This window comes from Scyliorhinus canicula, chromosome 1, assembly GCF_902713615.1.
Source record: "Scyliorhinus canicula chromosome 1, sScyCan1.1, whole genome shotgun sequence".
NCBI lineage: Eukaryota > Metazoa > Chordata > Chondrichthyes > Carcharhiniformes > Scyliorhinidae > Scyliorhinus > Scyliorhinus canicula.
This window is the reverse complement of record NC_052146.1, coordinates 165921365-165938931: the sequence shown is the minus strand read 5'-3', so window position 1 is coordinate 165938931 and position 17567 is coordinate 165921365. Positions and strand designations below refer to the sequence as shown.

General features: G+C 44.3%; 1 protein-coding gene across 1 annotated transcript in view; it reads left to right on the top strand.

The window, feature by feature from the left end:
• The window catches only part of LOC119969032 (KH domain-containing, RNA-binding, signal transduction-associated protein 1-like), a 36528-nt gene extending 19915 nt beyond the window's left edge, over positions 1 to 16613 (top strand). Inside the window, exon 8 of the mRNA XM_038802173.1 lies at positions 14543 to 16613. Within this exon, the coding sequence (XP_038658101.1) occupies positions 14543 to 14637 (95 nt within the window). The 3' untranslated portion in view covers positions 14638 to 16613. The remainder of the gene's footprint in view (positions 1 to 14542) is intronic.
• The last annotated feature ends 954 nt before the right edge of the window (positions 16614 to 17567 follow it).

Here is a 17567-nt window from a genome sequence, read left to right as displayed (position 1 = left end):
GTGATCGCTGTGAAGTTTGTAGGAAGTACAGAAGACACCAGCACGACCGAGTAGTACCCTACCTTTGGCCAGGGATTTTATTGACGTTGTGGCCATGGACCTTAATATCTGGGATAAAGCCAATAATATATTTATTGTGCATTTTGTAGATTTAGCCACCAGATTTAGTCAAGTCAACGATTGTACGAAGTAAAGAAAAGAGAGTAATTCTGGATCAAATCGTGGAAAAATGGATAGGGACAGGAATGGGTCCTCCGGCAAAATTCCTTACCGTCAGTGGGGGTGAATTTGCTAAAGATGCGTTTGGGGATATGTATAAAAACATGACTATCACAGTTATGAATTCGGCTGCAGAAAGCCCATTTAGTAATTGTGTGTGTGTGTGTATGAAAGAAACCATGCGGTAGTAGATTACATGCTCTGGATAATTTTGGCAGATAGTCCAAACTGCAAGCTAAATTCAGCTTTAGCATGGGCGGTACATTGCAGATGGTTGGGGGTGATCAATAGGATGGGGCCCTATCAATTAGTGTTTGGTAGAAATCCTAAAATTCCATTCATTTTGGATGACCAGCCTCCAGCTTGGGAAGGGACTACAATTAGCTCTGCCTTTGCTGAGCATTTAAATGCATTACATAGCAGTAGAAAAGCTTTTTAGGAAGCATGTGTCTCTGAAAGAATTCACAGAGCTTTAAGACCTAATGTACGGCCATCAAATACCGTTTTTCAGCAAGGAGGCATAGTATACTATAAGAGAGACAATCTTTTTTTAATAAACATTTTATTGAGGTATTTATGGTTTTACAACAACAACAAAAAAAAGAAATGTGCATGAATTTAGAAACAGTGCAAAAGCCGTCTTCCTCCCTTACAGGTCCCACCTTTATTAACCCCCTACTCAAAGCTAAGCTAATTACTTTCCCTCTCTGCTGGTGATTAATTTTCTGCAAAGAAGTCGACGAATGGCTGCCACCTCCGGGCGAACCCTAACATTCACCCCCTCAAGGCGAACTTGATATTTCTCCATACAGAGAAAGCTAGCCAGGTCTCCGAATTCAGGGGCTTTGAGTCCCTCCAAGCTAATAATATCCATCTCTGGGCTATCAGGGAAGCAAAGGCCGGAACAACTGCCTCTTCCTCCTGGTTTCCTGAATCTTCCGGCACCCCAAAAATCGCCACCTCTCGACTCGGTGCCACCTTTGTTTTTAACATCGTGGTCATGACATCTGCAAATCCCTAAGCTTTGGGCATGTCCAGAACATGTGGACATGATTCGTTGGCCCTCCCGAATATCACAGCTGTACTACGGGAGGACACCTCAGAGGGCAGTGAGGCTATATCGGTAGAGATCAGGAATAAGAAGGGTGCGGTCACAATGTTGGGGGTTTACTACAGACCTCCCAACAGCCAGCGGGAGATTTAGGTGTAGATAGGTAGACAGATTTTGGAAAAGACTAAAAACAACAAGGTTGTTGTGATGGGAGACTGCTACTTCCCCAATATTGACTGGGACTCACTTAGTGCTCGGGGCTTAGATGGGGCAGAGTTTGTAAGGAGCATCCAGGAGGGCTTCTTAAAACAATATGTAGACAGTCCAACTAGGGAAGGGGCTGTACTGGACCTGGTATTGGGGAATGAGCCCAGCCAGGTGGTAGAAGTTTCAGTAGGGGAGCATTTTGGGAACAGTGGCCACAATTCAGTAAGTTTTAAAGTGCTGGTGGGCAAGGATAAGAGTGGTCCTAGGGTGAATGTGCTAAATCGGGTGACGGCTAATTATAACAATATTAGGCAGGAACTGAAGAACCTAGATTGGGGGTGGATGTTTGAGGGTAAATCAACATCTGACATGGTGGAGGCTTTCAAGTGTCAGTTGTAAGGAAAGGGTGCTTTTCTAATTGGAGGGCTGTAACTAGGGGTGTTCCGCAGGGATCAGTGCTGGGACCGTTGCTGTTCGTAGTATATATAAATGATTTGGAGGAAAATATAACTGGTTTGATTAGTAAGTTTGCAGACGACACAAAGGTTGGTGGAATTGTGGATAGCGATGAGGACTGTCGGAGGATACAGCAGGATTTAGATCGTTCGGAGTATTGGGCGGAGAGATGGCAGATGGAATTTAATCCGGACAAATGTGAGGTACTTCATTTTGGAAGGTCTAATGCAGGTAGGGAATATACAGTGAATGGTAGAACCCTCAAGAGTATTGAAAGTCAGAGAGATCTAGGTGGACAGGTCCACAGGTCACTTAAAGGGGCAACACAGGTGGAGAAGGTAGTCAAGAAGGCATATAGCATGCTTGCCTTCATTGGCTGGGGCATTGAGTATAAGAATTGGCAAGTCATGTTGCAGCTGTATAGAACCTTAGTTAGGCCACACTTGGAGTATAGTGTTCAATTTTGGTCGTCGCACTACCAGAAGGATGTGGAGGCTTTAGAGAGGGTGCAGAAGAGATTTACCAGGATGTTGCCTGGTATGGAGGGCATTGGCTATGAGGAGCGGTTGAATAAACTGGAACGACGGAGGGTGAGGGGCGACCTGATAGAGGTCTACAAAATTGAGGGGCATAGACCGAGTGGATCGTCAGAGGCTTTTCCCCAGGGTAGAGGGGTCAATTACTACACATAGGTTTAATGTGCGAGGGGCAAGGTTTAGAGTAGATGTACGAGGCAAGTTTTTTTTACACAGAGGGTAGTGGGTCCCCAAACTCGCTGCCGGAGGAGATGGTAGAAGCAGGGACGATAGTGACATTTAAGGGGCTTCATGACAAATGTATGAATAGGATGGGATTAGAGGGATACGGACCCAGGAAGTGCAGAAGATTGTAGTTTAGTCGGGCAGCATGGTCGGCACGGGCGTGGAAGGCCGAAGGGCCTGTTCCTGTACTGTACTTTTCTTTGTTCTTTGTCATGTGAACCCGGTGACAACCAACTGTTATCAGGCTGAGCCTGGCACATGTTGTGGACGCGTTGACTCTGGTCAACGCGTCCGCCAGAGACCATCCTCAATTTCTCCGCCCAGCTCCTCTTCTCACTTGCGCCTGGGCTCCTCTGTCTGTGTCCCCTATGACCCCATAAGTTCCTTATAGATGTCAGAGACCCTCCCTTCTGCCACCCACACTCTGGAAACTACCCTGTCCTGTAACTCCCTTGATGGTAGGAGCGGGAAGGTTGAAACCTGCCGACGTAGGAAATCCCGTTTGTTTCCCCTTGCCAATCCAAATTTCTCCACCAGCTCCCTCAGGTTAGGAAAGCTCCCCTCTATAAACACATCCCCCATCCTCTCAATCCCTTCTCTCTGCCATTTCCAAAACCCCCCATCCATCCTTCCTGGGGCAAACTGGTGATTATTACAGATTAGAGACCAGACCGATACTCCCTCCGCTCCCACATGTCTCCTCCGTTGCCCCCAGACTCTCAGGGCCGCCACCACCACGGGGCTGGTGGCGTACTGTGCCGGCAGGAACGGCAGAGGTGCCGCTATCAATTCCCCCAAGCTGGTGCCCTTGCATGAAGCCGTCTACATATGCTCTCCCCCCCCCCCCCCCCCCCCCCAACCAGCACCACCCACTTCCTGATCATGGCTATTTCCGCCGCCCAATAGTAATTCCTGCTGAGTCACCAACCAGGCTCCTGTCCCCATCCTTTACTTTCCCTAGCTGCCTCCCTCTTTCTAAGCTGCTATGCAAGCATTCTGCTTGTCTTCTCTTCATAGAACATAGAACGATACAGCGCAGTACAGGCCCTTCGGCCCTCGATGTTGCACCGACATGGAAAAAATCTAAAGGCCATCTAACCTACACTATGCCCTTATCATCCATATGCTTATCCAATAAATTTTTAAATGCCCTCAATGTTGGCGAGTTCACTACTGTTGCAGGTAGGGCATTCCACGGCCTCACCACTCTTTGCGTAAAAAACCCACCTCTGACCTCTGTCCTATATCTATTACCCCTCAATTTAAGGCTATGTCCCCTCGTGCTAGCCACCTCCATCCGCGGGAGAAGGCTCTCGCTGTCCACCCTATCTAACACTCTGATCATTTTGTATGCCTCTATTAAGTCACCTCTTAACCTTCTTCTCTCTAACGAAAACAACCTCAAGTCCATCAGCCTTTCCTCATAAGATTTTCCCTCCATACCAGGCAACATCCTGGTAAATCTCCTCTGCACCCGTTCCAAAGCTTCCACGTCCTTCCTATAATGAGGCGACCAGAACTGTACGCAATACTCCAAATGCGGCCGTACTAGAGTTTTGTACAACTGCAACATGACCTCATGGCTCCGGAACTCAATCCCTCTACCAATAAAGGCCAACACACCATAGGCCTTCTTCACAACCCTATCAACCTGGGTGGCAACTTTCAGGGATCTATGTACATGGACACCAAGATCCCTCTGCTCATCCACACTACCAAGAATTTTACCATTAGCCAAATATTCCGCATTTCTGTTATTCTTTCCAAAGTGAATCACCTCACACTTCTCCACATTAAACTCCATTTGCCACCTCTCAGCCCAGCTCTGCAGCTTATCTATGTCCCTCTGTAACCTGCAACATCCTTCCGCACTGTCTACAACTCCACCGACTTTAGTGTCGTCTGCAAATTTACTCACCCATCCTTCTGCGCCCTCCTCTAGGTCATTTATAAAAATGACAAACAGCAACGGCCCCAGAACAGATCCTTGTGGTACGCCACTCGTAACTGAACTCCATTCTGAACATTTCCCATCAACTACCACTCTCTGTCTTCTTTCAACTAGCCAATTTCTGATCCACATCTCTAAATCACCCTCAATCCCCAGCCTCCGTATTTTCTGCAATAGCCGACCGTGGGGAACCTTATCAAACGCTTTACTGAAATCCATATACACCACATCAACTGCTCTACCCTCGTCTACCTGTTCAGTCACCTTCTCAAAGAACTCGATAAGGTTTGTGAGGCATGACCTACCCTTCACAAAACCATGCTGACTGTCCCTAATCATATTATTCCTATCTAGATGATTATAAATCGTATCTTTTATAATCCTCTCCAAGACTTTACCCACGACAGACGTTAGGCTCACCGGCCTATAGTTACCGGGGTTATCTCTACTCCCCTTCTTGAACAAAGGGACCACATTTGCTATCCTCCAGTCCTCTGGCACTATTCCTGTAGCCAATGATGACCTAAAAATCAAAGCCAAAGGCTCAGCAATCTCTTCCCTGGCTTCCCAGAGAATCCTAGGATAAATCCCATCCGGCCCCGGGGACTTATCTATTTTCACCTTGTCCAGAATTGCCAACAGTTCTTCCCTACGCACCTCAATGCCATCTATTCTAATAGCCTGGGTCTCAGCATTCTCCTCCACAATATTATCTTTTTCTTGAGTGAATACTGACGAAAAGTATTCATTTAGTATCTCGCTTATCTCCTCAGCCTCCAAACACAACTTCCCACCACTGTCCTTGACTGGCCCTACTCTTACCCTAGTCATTCTTTTATTCCTGACATACCTATAGAAAGCTTTTGGGTTTTCCTTGATCCTACCTGCCAAAGACTTCTCATGTCCCCTCCTTGCTCGTCTCAGCTCTCTCTTTAGACCCTTCCTCGCTTCCTTGTAACTATCAAGCGCCCCAACTGAAACTTCACGCCTCATCTTCACATAGGCCTCCTTCTTCCTCTTAACAAGAGATTCCACTTCTTTGGTAAACCACGGTTCCCTCGCTCGACCCCTTCCTCCCTGCCTGACTGGTACGTACTTATCAAGAACATGCAATAGCTGTTCCTTGAACAAGCTCCACATATCCAGTGTGCCCAACCCTTGCAGCCTACTTCTCCAACCAACACATCCTAAATCATGTCTAATGGCATCATAATTGCCCTTCCCCCAGCTATAACTCTTGCCCTGCGGGGTATACTTATCCCTTTCCATCACTAATGTAAAGGTCACCGAATTGTGGTCACTGTTTCCAAAGTGCTCACCTACCTCCAGATCTAACACCTGGCCTGGTTCATTACCCAAAACCAAATCCAATGTGGCCTCGCCTCTTCATGCTCCTAAATCATCCCCCTCTCCTTTCTCAGCTGTTCTACCACCCTCCCTGTGGTTAACAAGCCGAACTCCGCCTGTTGCCTCTGCTGTTCCCTTAAAAGCCCTGCCTCGGGTCTCCACATACATCCTGTCGACCTGTAATATCTCCTTTACCAGTCGGTCTGTCTCTGCCCTGTCTACCTTCTCCCTGTGGGCCTGTATTGAGGTCAGCTCCCCTCTAACCACCGCCTTCAATGCCTCAAAGACCACCGCTGCTGGAACTTCCCCCATGCCGTTGACATCCAGGTAGTTCTGAATTCATTTCCTCAGCCGCCCGCATATCTCTTCGTCAGCTAAAAGTCCCACGTCTGACCTCCAATGCGGGCACTGGTTACTGTCTTTACTAACCTGCAGGTCAACCCAGTGCGGAGCATGGTCTAAGATTGTGATCGCCGAGTACCCCGTGTCCACCACCCCGTCAGTAGAGCACTGCTCAAAATACACTTTAGTATTTTGTACGGGAGTACACTTTATACACGTGTGAGTAGAAGGAGAACTCCTTCACTCTCGGCTACCCAAATCTCCATGGGTCCCTTTTCGTTCCTTTGCCATTGCTGGCACCCTGCCTGTCATTGAGCTCGACTGGTCTAAACCAGGGTCAATAACTGTGTTGAAGTCCCCTCCCATGACCAAGTTATGCAAATCTAGGTCCGTTATCTTCCCAGCATCCTCTTTATAAACTCCACATCATCCCAATTTGGTGCATACACATTTACTAGTGCCACCTGCACCCCCTCCAATTTCCCACTGACCATAATGTACCAGCCTCCCACATCCAAGACTATTCTTCCCGCCTCAATCACCACTAGCTTATTAATCAGGATCGCGACCCCTCTAGCCTTCGAGTCCAGCCGCGAGTGGAAAAACCTGTCCGACCCATCCCTTCCTTAATCTAATCTGATCAACTACTCTAAGGTACGTCTCCTGTAGCATTACCACATCCGCCTTCAGTCCTCTCAAATGCACGAACATGTGTGCACTCTTAACCGGCCCATTTAGCCCTCGTACAATCCCAGGTGATCAGCCTGGTTGGGGGGTTCATCCACCACCCTGCCTGACCCCCCCCTTCGGCGATCAGCCATCACCTTTCTTAGACCATTCTCCAGAGCTGCGCCCCACGCCTCCACCAGCCTGCCCCCAGGCAGCCTCGCCCCCGACCTCCTCTCTGTCCCTCAGCAAAAGTCCCTCCCTCGCCAGCAGAACATTTCCCCCGCCCCCTAGTAAAAGCACAATGTTAATCGACCCCTTCGATATGCCCAGCTAGCTTGGTGGCACCTGCCTCTGGTGCCAGACATTCTCCCACCTATTGTCGTCCGTTCCAAACCCCCCCCCCCCCCCCCCCCCCGATCATACACACATGCTCAAATGAAAAACAATCCCAATGAAATTGCCCGACAAAAAACCGCGGAACAAAGAAAAGCAGAAGTTTTAGCATCTAACAAACACACCTCCATCCCCCATCAGCGCAAATGTAAACTTTAACTCACTCAGCTCTGCAACTGGCCCCAAATCAATACAGGCAGCACGGTAGCACAGTGGATAGCATTATGGCTTCACAGCTCCTTCTGCACTGTATGTTCTATGTAATTATGTAATACAGAAGGCATTACAAATGGCGTCCACAAAACAAAAATACAAAACTTTTTTTAAACACGAACGTTGCAGCAAAGCTCAAAGTTCTGAATCCGCCACCAGTCCTTCCTTTTTGCGAAGTCCAGCACTATCTTGGGTGTCTCGTTTGCGGCTTCTTTGCGAGCGCTCTGTGAGCCCTTGTCCACCTTCAAGGGTCGGGAGAATGTCCCATCCCCCAGCAGCATCTCGAACATGTCCGCTATGTATGCCCCAGCGTCCGCTCCTTCGGACCCCTCTAGGAGCCCGACGATTCTCAAGTTCTGCTGGCAGGACCCATCCTTCACCTTCTCCAGGAGCCTTTTCTGCTGGTCTCTCAGCATCCCCACCTCCAGCTCCACTGCAGTTTGATGTTCCTCCTGCTCAGCCAGCGCTTTCTCTACTTTCTGGATCACCTGATCTTGGGCGTCCAGTCTAAGTTCCAGCCGCGTGATTGATTCTTTAATCGGGTCCAAGCATTCCTGCTTCTGTTTGGCTAAGCTCTCCTGCATCAGCTGCTCCATTGACGCTGGGTCGACAAGCCAGGACTCTGGCCATCCGCCATGCTTTTTCCCGCTGCAGCTTCAGCCCAAGTCTTCTCTGATCGTCTGTTTCTGCCTTTGTGAGCACTTCCAGTCCGCCTCTCCATGCACCGATGTGGGAATCCAGTACACAATTGCCTCTATCATCAATTTTCAAAATCAAGTCTGGTGAAAAACTGGGGGAAAAGGTCCAAAAGTCCGACCCGAGCGGGAGCCACCAAATGTGCGACCTACTCCTTCAAAGCCGCCACCGGAAGTCTCAGAGAGACAAGTTTAATGAATGGAAAGGCCCAGGGAAGATCATAGGCATAGATGGCAAAACAATTATTTTGCAACATGGCAATCAAACTGTTAAGGTACATCTACAATAATGGGTACAGATTACAAATTTTCAAATTTTGACAGAGCAGACAGACATGATGAGGAACCAGAGTCATCTGGTACCCACGTGTTACAGAACTATGAGTTAACTGATATAGACATGGTTTCTGTCGACGAATACAACATTTCTGATGAATTAGAACAAGCCATTTGTCCGAAAGGACAACTACCAAAAAGTTGGTACAAAAGTGACATACTTGCCTGAAGGGTCTAGTCAATGGAAGGATGCAACTGTTATTAGTAGAGCAGGGAAGGCCACTGGAAAGTATATAGACATTGGTTGAATGTCCAGCATTCAGGGAAGGGAGTCAAGACAATGGATTGGAACACAGCATTCAAAAATGGAGGGCACAGAAACGTAGTGCCAGTTCATATAGTAGATCGGATAGTGAACAGGTCAGCAGGGAAAGGTCGAGAAGTATTGAAAGTACATCCCACAGCAGAAGGGAAATATCAAGCAGTAGCAGTACAGAACGAGATACCAGGCGGGAGAGGGGACGTAGTTTATCAAGGTTTCAGAACATGAGTAAGACTACGAATACTACAGTAATAGGGGTAGAAGCCCACATGCAAGTGAGATTTTGGTGGCTTCCAATAAATTAGATGAAAAAGTTATCAAAGATGCCAAACAGCAAGAACCGCAAAGTTGGAGTGAATTTGGGATATACACGGAAGTACCGGATAGGGGACAAAGAGCTTTGTCCTGCAGATGGATTTGCACGGAAAAGGTTCTTCCGGATGGAACTTATAAGGCAAAGGCCAGGCTTGTGGCAAGGTGATTTGATGAAAACTTAGAAGATCAGGGTAGATTCACCTACGGCAGGAAAAGTTATTTTAAAGATCATCTTGGCCCTATTAGCCACAAAGGCATGGGAATGCAAATCTAGAGATATATAAGCTGCCTTTTTTGCAGGGGCATCAGCTCTAGAGAAATTTTTCTCCGTCCTCCTAAAGAGGCAGCTAACACAGAAGGGGTACTCTGGAAGTTGAACAAATGTGTATATGGATTACGTGATGTGGCTAGAGTCTGGTAGTTTTTGGTAAGGTCAGTTTTGTTAAAGTTAGGCTGTTGCAAGTCTAAAGCAGATCTGCAATGCTTTGCTGGCACTATAAAGGAAATCTTTCTGGCATCTTTTATGATGCATGTCGATGATTTTTTTGTAGGGTGGGTCTAGTGATTTCGAAGCTATTGTAATCTCTGATTTGAGGAAAACATTTGTGGTTGGAAGTCAGGTTTCCGGTGCATTTAAATATATTGGACTGGAAATCGGACAGGCGAAGTTAGGGGCAACTTTACATCAACAATCTTATTTGGAAAGCACCAGCTCAATAGCAATTAGTCGTGGCCGGGTTACACAAAAAGACGCAATGGTTTCAGAGATGGAAAAAGGGCAACTGCGAAGTTTAATTGGGCAACTGAATTGGTTAGGTAGACAGACTAGACCGGACATGAGTTTTGATGCCTCAGAGTTGAGTACAAAAATGAATGATCCCGAAGTGGAAGACCTAACAAGAGCAAATAAAGTGTTGGTCAAACTAAAAATGCAGGAGTGTGTTTTGTGGTTCCCGGTTATAGGTGACCGTAGGCACTTGAAACTCATAATTTATAGTGATGCGTCCCATGCAAATTTGTGATGGGGTTTCAAGCGCAGGAGGTTTTATAATTTTCCTTTTGGGGAACAATGGTAAATGTTGCCTCTTGTGTGGGAAACAAAGAAAATTAGAGTGGTCAAAAGCACTTTGGCTGCTCAGACGTTAAGCCTTGTAGAGGCGGTGGATATGACAGTTTATAAATCTCAGATATTGACAGAAATTTTGGGATTTGGGTAATATACATATTGAATGTCACATTGACAATAAATCCCTGTGGGAAAATGTGCACTCTACAAAGTGTCGAAAAAAGGTTAAGGAAAGACATCGCAAGTTTGAAGCAGATGTTGGACAGAGGGGAAATAGCAAAAATTAAATGGGTTGACAGTAGCTATCAATTGTCAGACTGTTTCACAAAAAGATGGGCTAGTTCAGAGAAACTTTTGCATATTGTTAATGATGGGTGCCTGTTTCTGTGTTTTTTCCCCCCAAAAAAGTGGGGAAATTTTGTGTTTTTGAGTTTCTTGTAATTTTGTTTTCACCTCATTAATTTTTTTTCTGAAAGGAAGGGGAGACGGTTAAGCGACATTCCAATTAGTTGTCTCATTTATATTAAATATCCAATAATTGACACATGTAAAGAGACTTCGGGTGATGGGATGATAAGGGTTTTGTGCAGAGTCTGTTAAAGTAAAATAAAGGTGTTTGTAACAAGGTAGCCATGATGTGGAGATGCCGGCGTTGGACTGGGGTGAGCACAGTAAGAAGTCTTACAACACCAGGTTAAAGTCCAACAGGTTTGTTTCAAACACGAGCTTTCGGAGCACGGCTCCTTCTTCAGGTGAAGAAGGAGCCGTGCTCCGAAAGCTCGTGTTTGAAACAAACCTGTTGGACTTTAACCTGGTGTTGTAAGACTTCTTACTTTGTAAAAAGGAGCAGACCGTTGACTCTATACAACAGCAGCTAAACGTCTAACATTGATTACATCCATCTGAGCAGGCAGATGTGACCTTGGTTTCATGTCTCATCCAAAAGATAACTTCACTGCTCTCATCTTTCCCAGATTAGATGTGAGCGTGTTTAAAAAGGTTCCCGGCTCCAATCCATCAGGTTACCTAAATAATGGGTGTGGAAGAGTTGATGCATAGGAACACGATTAGGCCATTCAGCCGGGTCTGCAATCTAATTGGGTCTGTATCCTGACTCCTTTTACCCAGGAAGAGGTATCAGATCTTTGCCCTAAAACCTCAGTGATGAGGCATCCAAATGTGTATAGTGCAGTAAAGTCCCACCACTGGCATGAAACCTGGCAAACAGCATAATTTTGAACAAATATTTTACAATATTTCTAGATAGATAGGTGCCAGCTATCCTAAAATTTGGCATGTAGAAAGAATCAAAGGCAAGAAAAACTATGCTCTTAATAAATTTAAAGAGAAATTTACTGGACAAATTGTTTAATAAAACAATGTAGAATAAGCAAAATACGGCAGATGCTAGGATCTGGAACAATGCTGGAAAAACTCAGCAGGTCTGGCAGCATCTGTAGAGAGAGAGAACAGTAAATGCTGCAAGTCCTTTTGGCTCTTCAGAACAATGTAAAGTTTGTCACACTTCAGTATTTGAGAGTGGAGATACATTTCATAGAATTTACAGTGCAGAAGGCCATTTGGCTCATCAAGTCTGCACCGGCCTTTGGAAAGGGCACCCTACCTAAGCATTCACCTCCACCCTATCCCAGTAACCCCACCTAACCTTTTTAGACACTAAGTGCAATTTAGTACGGTCAATCCATCTTTGGACTGTGGGAGGAAACTGGAGCACCTGGAGGAAACCACGTAGAGACACGGGGAATGTGCAGATTCTGCACCAACAGTGACCCAAGCAGGAATCAAATCTGGGACCCTGGCGCTGTGAAGCAACAGTGCTGACCACTGCTACCGTACTAGCCATTAGGCATTAAATTGCAGCAGCAAGGAATGCCCAAATGCAAACAATGACAGAATGCACACGCGCTGTCTGCAAGGAATAGCACTTCAGATTTTTTTGAGCTAAATCTAGGCAGTTTCCCCCCAGCATTTTCTAAAGTTGGTATCTATTTTACTATGTTTGAAACCCTGGATAATTTGAGCGTGGGATGGATATATGAAGACTTCTGCATGGATCAGCAAATTTGTTGAATTGGAAATCTCAAACTGGGGCTTTACAGTACCTCCCTGGCTCATCCAAGTTCCCGTGTGGATACATTTGTTTTCATAAGAACTAGGAGCAGGAGAAGGCCATCTGGCCCCTCGAGCCTGCTCCGCCATTCAATGGGATCATGGCTGATCTTTTTTGGACAGAGCTCCACTTTCCGTCCCGAACACCATAACCCTTAATCCCTTTATTCTTCAAAAAAAAAAATCTATCTTTATCTTAAAAACATTTAATGAAGGAGCCTCAACTGCTTCACTGGGCAAGGAATTCCATAGATTCACAACCTTTGGGTGAAGAAATTCCTCCTAAGCTCAGTCCTAAATCTAATTCCCCTTATTTTGAGGCTATGCCCCCCAGTTTTTCTTTCACCCACCAGTGGAAACAACCTGCCTGCATCTATAAAAACATACCATTCCATACACAACACGTGCTGCTACCGCCCTATTCCTGTGTTATGCCTACACAAGTTGGACAGGACCTCTGCTGCTGTCCTTTGTGCTCCCGAGGTTTTAGTTATTGCAGGACAGCTGATTGGATTTGCTGAACAATATGTTCAAAGTCACAATTAGGATCTGGTACACGTGATATTGTTCAAATTGCATTGGTATTTAGAAGTACTTATTGTATGTTGGGACATGCAGGTCCTAACTAACCAAGTCCAGCTGGGTTGGAAATCTAAAGCGTTTATTGGAATGGCGTGACATGGGAGTGGAATTGTTTCTGCAAAGTAAGTGAGTGAATGCTGCAGCTAATTGTCTGAATTGCTGCTCGCTAATAAGAGCATAAACGGAGAAATGCAATGTGGGGAACTTCCTTCAGATGAATTTATTTCCTTGGAAAGTTCTGTATTTGCCATGCTACAGTAAAATAATAAATTGCCACGTTTAGCTACAGTCAAATTAATTTCAGCAAAGTAATGTGGGGGTATTCTTTAGCTAATGAACTGAAATTATCAATGCTGCCCTGTAACAAGACTTACTCTGATCAAGTCTTAAAGCTGATATTGCCATGGCAACTTGCTAAACTCAGAACAATAATGTCTCATGTTGGATGTGATTCTGTGATAGGTCAGCACTTGTGAACAATCGCAAGTGTGCTGAGAATTACACAATCAACATGGTTTTGTCAGTCGGGCTCACGATGTAACTTGCTGGCAGCTATATTTATTCATATGTTCTCTACAGGTAAAAAGAATATGTTCGGACGTTGCACCTTTTTTGAATAACCAGAAGTATGGGCGTCCCGGTATCGTTGTCATGGTACCATCTTTTTAAAAAAATTTTGAGTACCCAATTCATTTTCTCCAATTACGGGGCAATTTTAGTGTGGCCAAAAAATCTAATCTGCACATCTTTGGGTTGTGGGGGCGAAACCTACACAAACACAGGGATAATGTGCAAACTCCACAAGGACAGTGACCCAGAGCCGGGCGGTGCCGTGAGGCAGCAATGCTAACCAATGCCACCGTGCTGCCTTCCATGGTATCATCTTGACCAATTAGAGCCAACTTGACAATCGATTAGCATCTCTTGTGCAATTATTGTTTCCTTTGAAATTTGCCATTCTTGTGTCTGTCCTGGGATTGACTTCTGAGTAATTTAGTTAAGCAATGGCATTGCCTGAGATGTTGACAGCCTTAGATTGTGTGGCTAACTCTCCCCCTGCCCCTATGTAGACAGAGTTTTCATTGAACAGTTGCAGTGTGTGTGGTATGTGTATGTATGGTGAAATCACATTCACATTGCAACCATTCAGCTGGCCTATTTAAATTTGGCAGCCAATGAGGACCAGAAAACAACAGTTTGATTTTCAAGTGCCTGTGCGCCTCTGCATGCGCACAGAATTGCTTGGGCATTTTTCTTGCCCACTTTGCTGTACTTTCTAGCTAAAGGATGATCACAATCCAATGCTCATCAACCCGATTGCAAGGGTGCTGAGTTGGCGATTTGGGCCCAGGAAAGTTTTTGTTATTTGGGGTGTTGTACTCATTTTGTTAGTATCCAACAATAGTATGGTTTAGTCTTTTGTGTCTGCATTTGTTACTGATTGTGCTTCACATCGGGCACTGCTAGAGATGTATGCAGTGCAGCTTCCAGAGCTTGCTCTTCAGGTACTGTGTGTAATGCAAATCTGTTTATCTTTTGTGTTACAGGACAGGAGGATTGGAATGCAGGACGAGCAAGCCTGAAGGCACCAGCAAGGCCACTCAAGGGAATGTACAGAGAACATCCCTATGGGAGATACTAAGTCTGGCCTCTGACCATGTGTGCTTCCTTATAAATTGCTTCAATCTTCTGTGGTCACCATCTTGTTATCAACTGTGACACAAGTAATAGTCCATTTGTTTTCTACTTTGGACGTTTATTGGGCAGACTGATTTATGTACATGTTTAGATAACTAATACCCATGGTAGTGCAACTCTGGCATGATATGTTTCAATAAATTAGAGGGCAGCAAGTTCTAGCTAAACCCATATGATTAGAATGCTTTGTTTTTGTTTTTATACTGTTGACGCATCTGTCAATTTACATGTACGTGTAAAGATGGCCTTTATTTGCCATTTGAATTTCATTCTGCTGTGTAGGTATTTTTAGACTTGTTTACCATGACTTATTTCTGTTAATTACGTACAATGTTTAAATGATCTTCAAAGTTGCAGAATCCCATTGGATTACATGAGCTGCATTTTAAATCTGTCAAATGAAATCTTCACATTCCATTCACCCTCGGCTTCCATACCAATTTGATTTTTATTCGAGATGTTTTGCTGGTCAATATGCTACGATCTGCATGTCTTTAGTTTTGGGGGCGCAGTATGAATCTTGTGTTTTTAACCCAATCAGACAATGTTTCATTGTCATTTCCAAACCAGGGAAGTAAATGTTTATAATTTTATAAAAGGATGTGTACATTTGATTTTTTTTTTTTGAAAGACCCCTTTGAGGTTGGTATGTTTTTTTAAGAAGAACCCCTACAAGCAAAGATGTTAGTTCTGATGGTGAAAGCTGATTTGTCACCATAATGGTGCAATGGTGTATGTTTGTTCAATACAAAGACCAACTGATGGTGTTTTCCCAGTGAGCTGGTGAATAATGGAAAATGTGCTCTCTGTGGCTTTGGGCTTCCCCAGAATGTGCAGTATTCTCGACAGGCAGGTTCAATTGCACTGATCGCCGGGTACTCGCTAGCTGCCCTTATCCACTGGATACACCTGTTTCCTTGCGCTTGTTTTCATTAAATTCAGATTGCTGACTGAAGCATCAGTCACATTGTTTTAGGCCCTGTCATGAAGCCCCTTTTGCTCTTTATGTTCTTGCAGAAGCTGGAGTATCAGTGACTGTGGGGATGGATTTACTTTCTCTCCTGTTGGTTTCACTTGAGGTCACCAGGCCCCAGAACAGTATACCTGTTCTCACAGAATGCACTGAGTTTGTGCGATGTGCACAGTCAAATATGAATGAGTAAGGCCTTTGTCACTATTGCATTTACTCAGCGGGTGGATGGTTTGTGATAACAGCCACAGGCACCAAATCGTTTGCCTCCGGAATTGTTGAGACAATGATGGGGCTCTTGCAGCTTTGGCTTTACTCTCCCTGCTTATAATTGAGGGAGGTGTCTGACCACTTTGAGAGGATTAGTTAACCTGGAGTAACTGGGAGGATGTCTCTAGTAGTGTCTCAGCTGCCATTTGCAGCAAGAGCTTTGCGAGGTTCACGTGTGGATAGCTGGGATTCTGATATTCAAATGCTGTTGACAGATTCTCTTGCTTTTAAGACTTGAACTTTGAGCAGTGTAATTATAGCCTGCCAGGGTCAGAAATTTATTGTTGAAGTCAAGTTTATTTCTTCATTTCATTCTCCCCTCCCCATCTCTTCATGGTTTTCTTTTAGCCTTTTGTGTTTCTGGCAATTCTCGAGAGGGTCTGTCTGCTGATGTAAGAAAGGGACACTGCAGCTAAAATGAGTTCATGTATGTAGTTGGAAATTTATAACCACAATTGTCTGTTGTCCTTGAAATCTGTGCCTGGACATAAATATGCATTGCACTCCTTGTGTGAGCTGACCTAAATAGGTAGCTAAACATTTGTCAAACACGTTTGCAGCAGTTTGTCAATAAAGTTCAATTCTTTTGTATAGAACTAAACTGAATTCCCTTTTTTCCTTAGAAATATAAAACTCTTTTTCTGCGGTACAATAAACATTCTCACTATATAAACTTTAAAGACCTCTGTTCTAATTATTTCATTTTACCAAAAAAAAACTATTTTGGTTAAAGTCCTTGGGATGAGTTGAAAGTTAAAAGCAAATCTGTTAAACCTGTTGCATGGATTTTGGTAAATCTTGGTTAATATGTACAGAAATGGTGAAATAAACAAACACAAGACGGTTTCATCTTGCTAAAATAAATATAACGGACTTGTTTATGCCAGCATGTTATCTGTGAACAAAACGTAAAGAAGATAGAGGTAAGACCACTGCTTCACCATAAAACTGTTAAAGACAAAATATTCCTTGTAGATTCTATATTGTGACTAACACCATTAAATCATACGACTTGACACTACCTCACACGGGCCCAACCAGCGGAGTCCTGAGTACTGCAGTGTAACAGTTAACAACAAAAACCAAAAAAAAACCACGAGGTTAACGAATACAAGTTAATGTCTTTCTATACTGAATTTTAAAATGTATTTGCAATTTTCAGTGTTAATGTGACTAAGTCTCGGCAATCCCAGTCAGTTTACAGGGCTCAATGTCTTTATGATGAAATGAAAGATGATGGCTGATTTTTTTAAAGGAATATATCGCAGGATGGATGACTAAACCTTAACCACCTCGCAAAATGCACAAGGTAACAGTAATGCTAAATCTGTAATTTTAAGGCACTGATGTGTATATACAGCCTTTCTTGGTAACTATTATAGTTATAAATGGTAAAAATGTAAACTTCCAAACATTAAAATAGGAAAACAGGAAAATAAATTTCTAATTAGTGTTAACTAGTGATAAACATGTTCTGTTTTAACCCTGTCTTGATTAAAGAGTCTAAATTTGCCCATCATAATATGAATGTAATGCAACTCTTGCTAAACGCTGAATGCTTTAAATTTAAACTTGAAACAAAGCACACAAAAATAGATCAGTCCAGGTAAAGCTTTAAAAGAGAATTGGTTTCA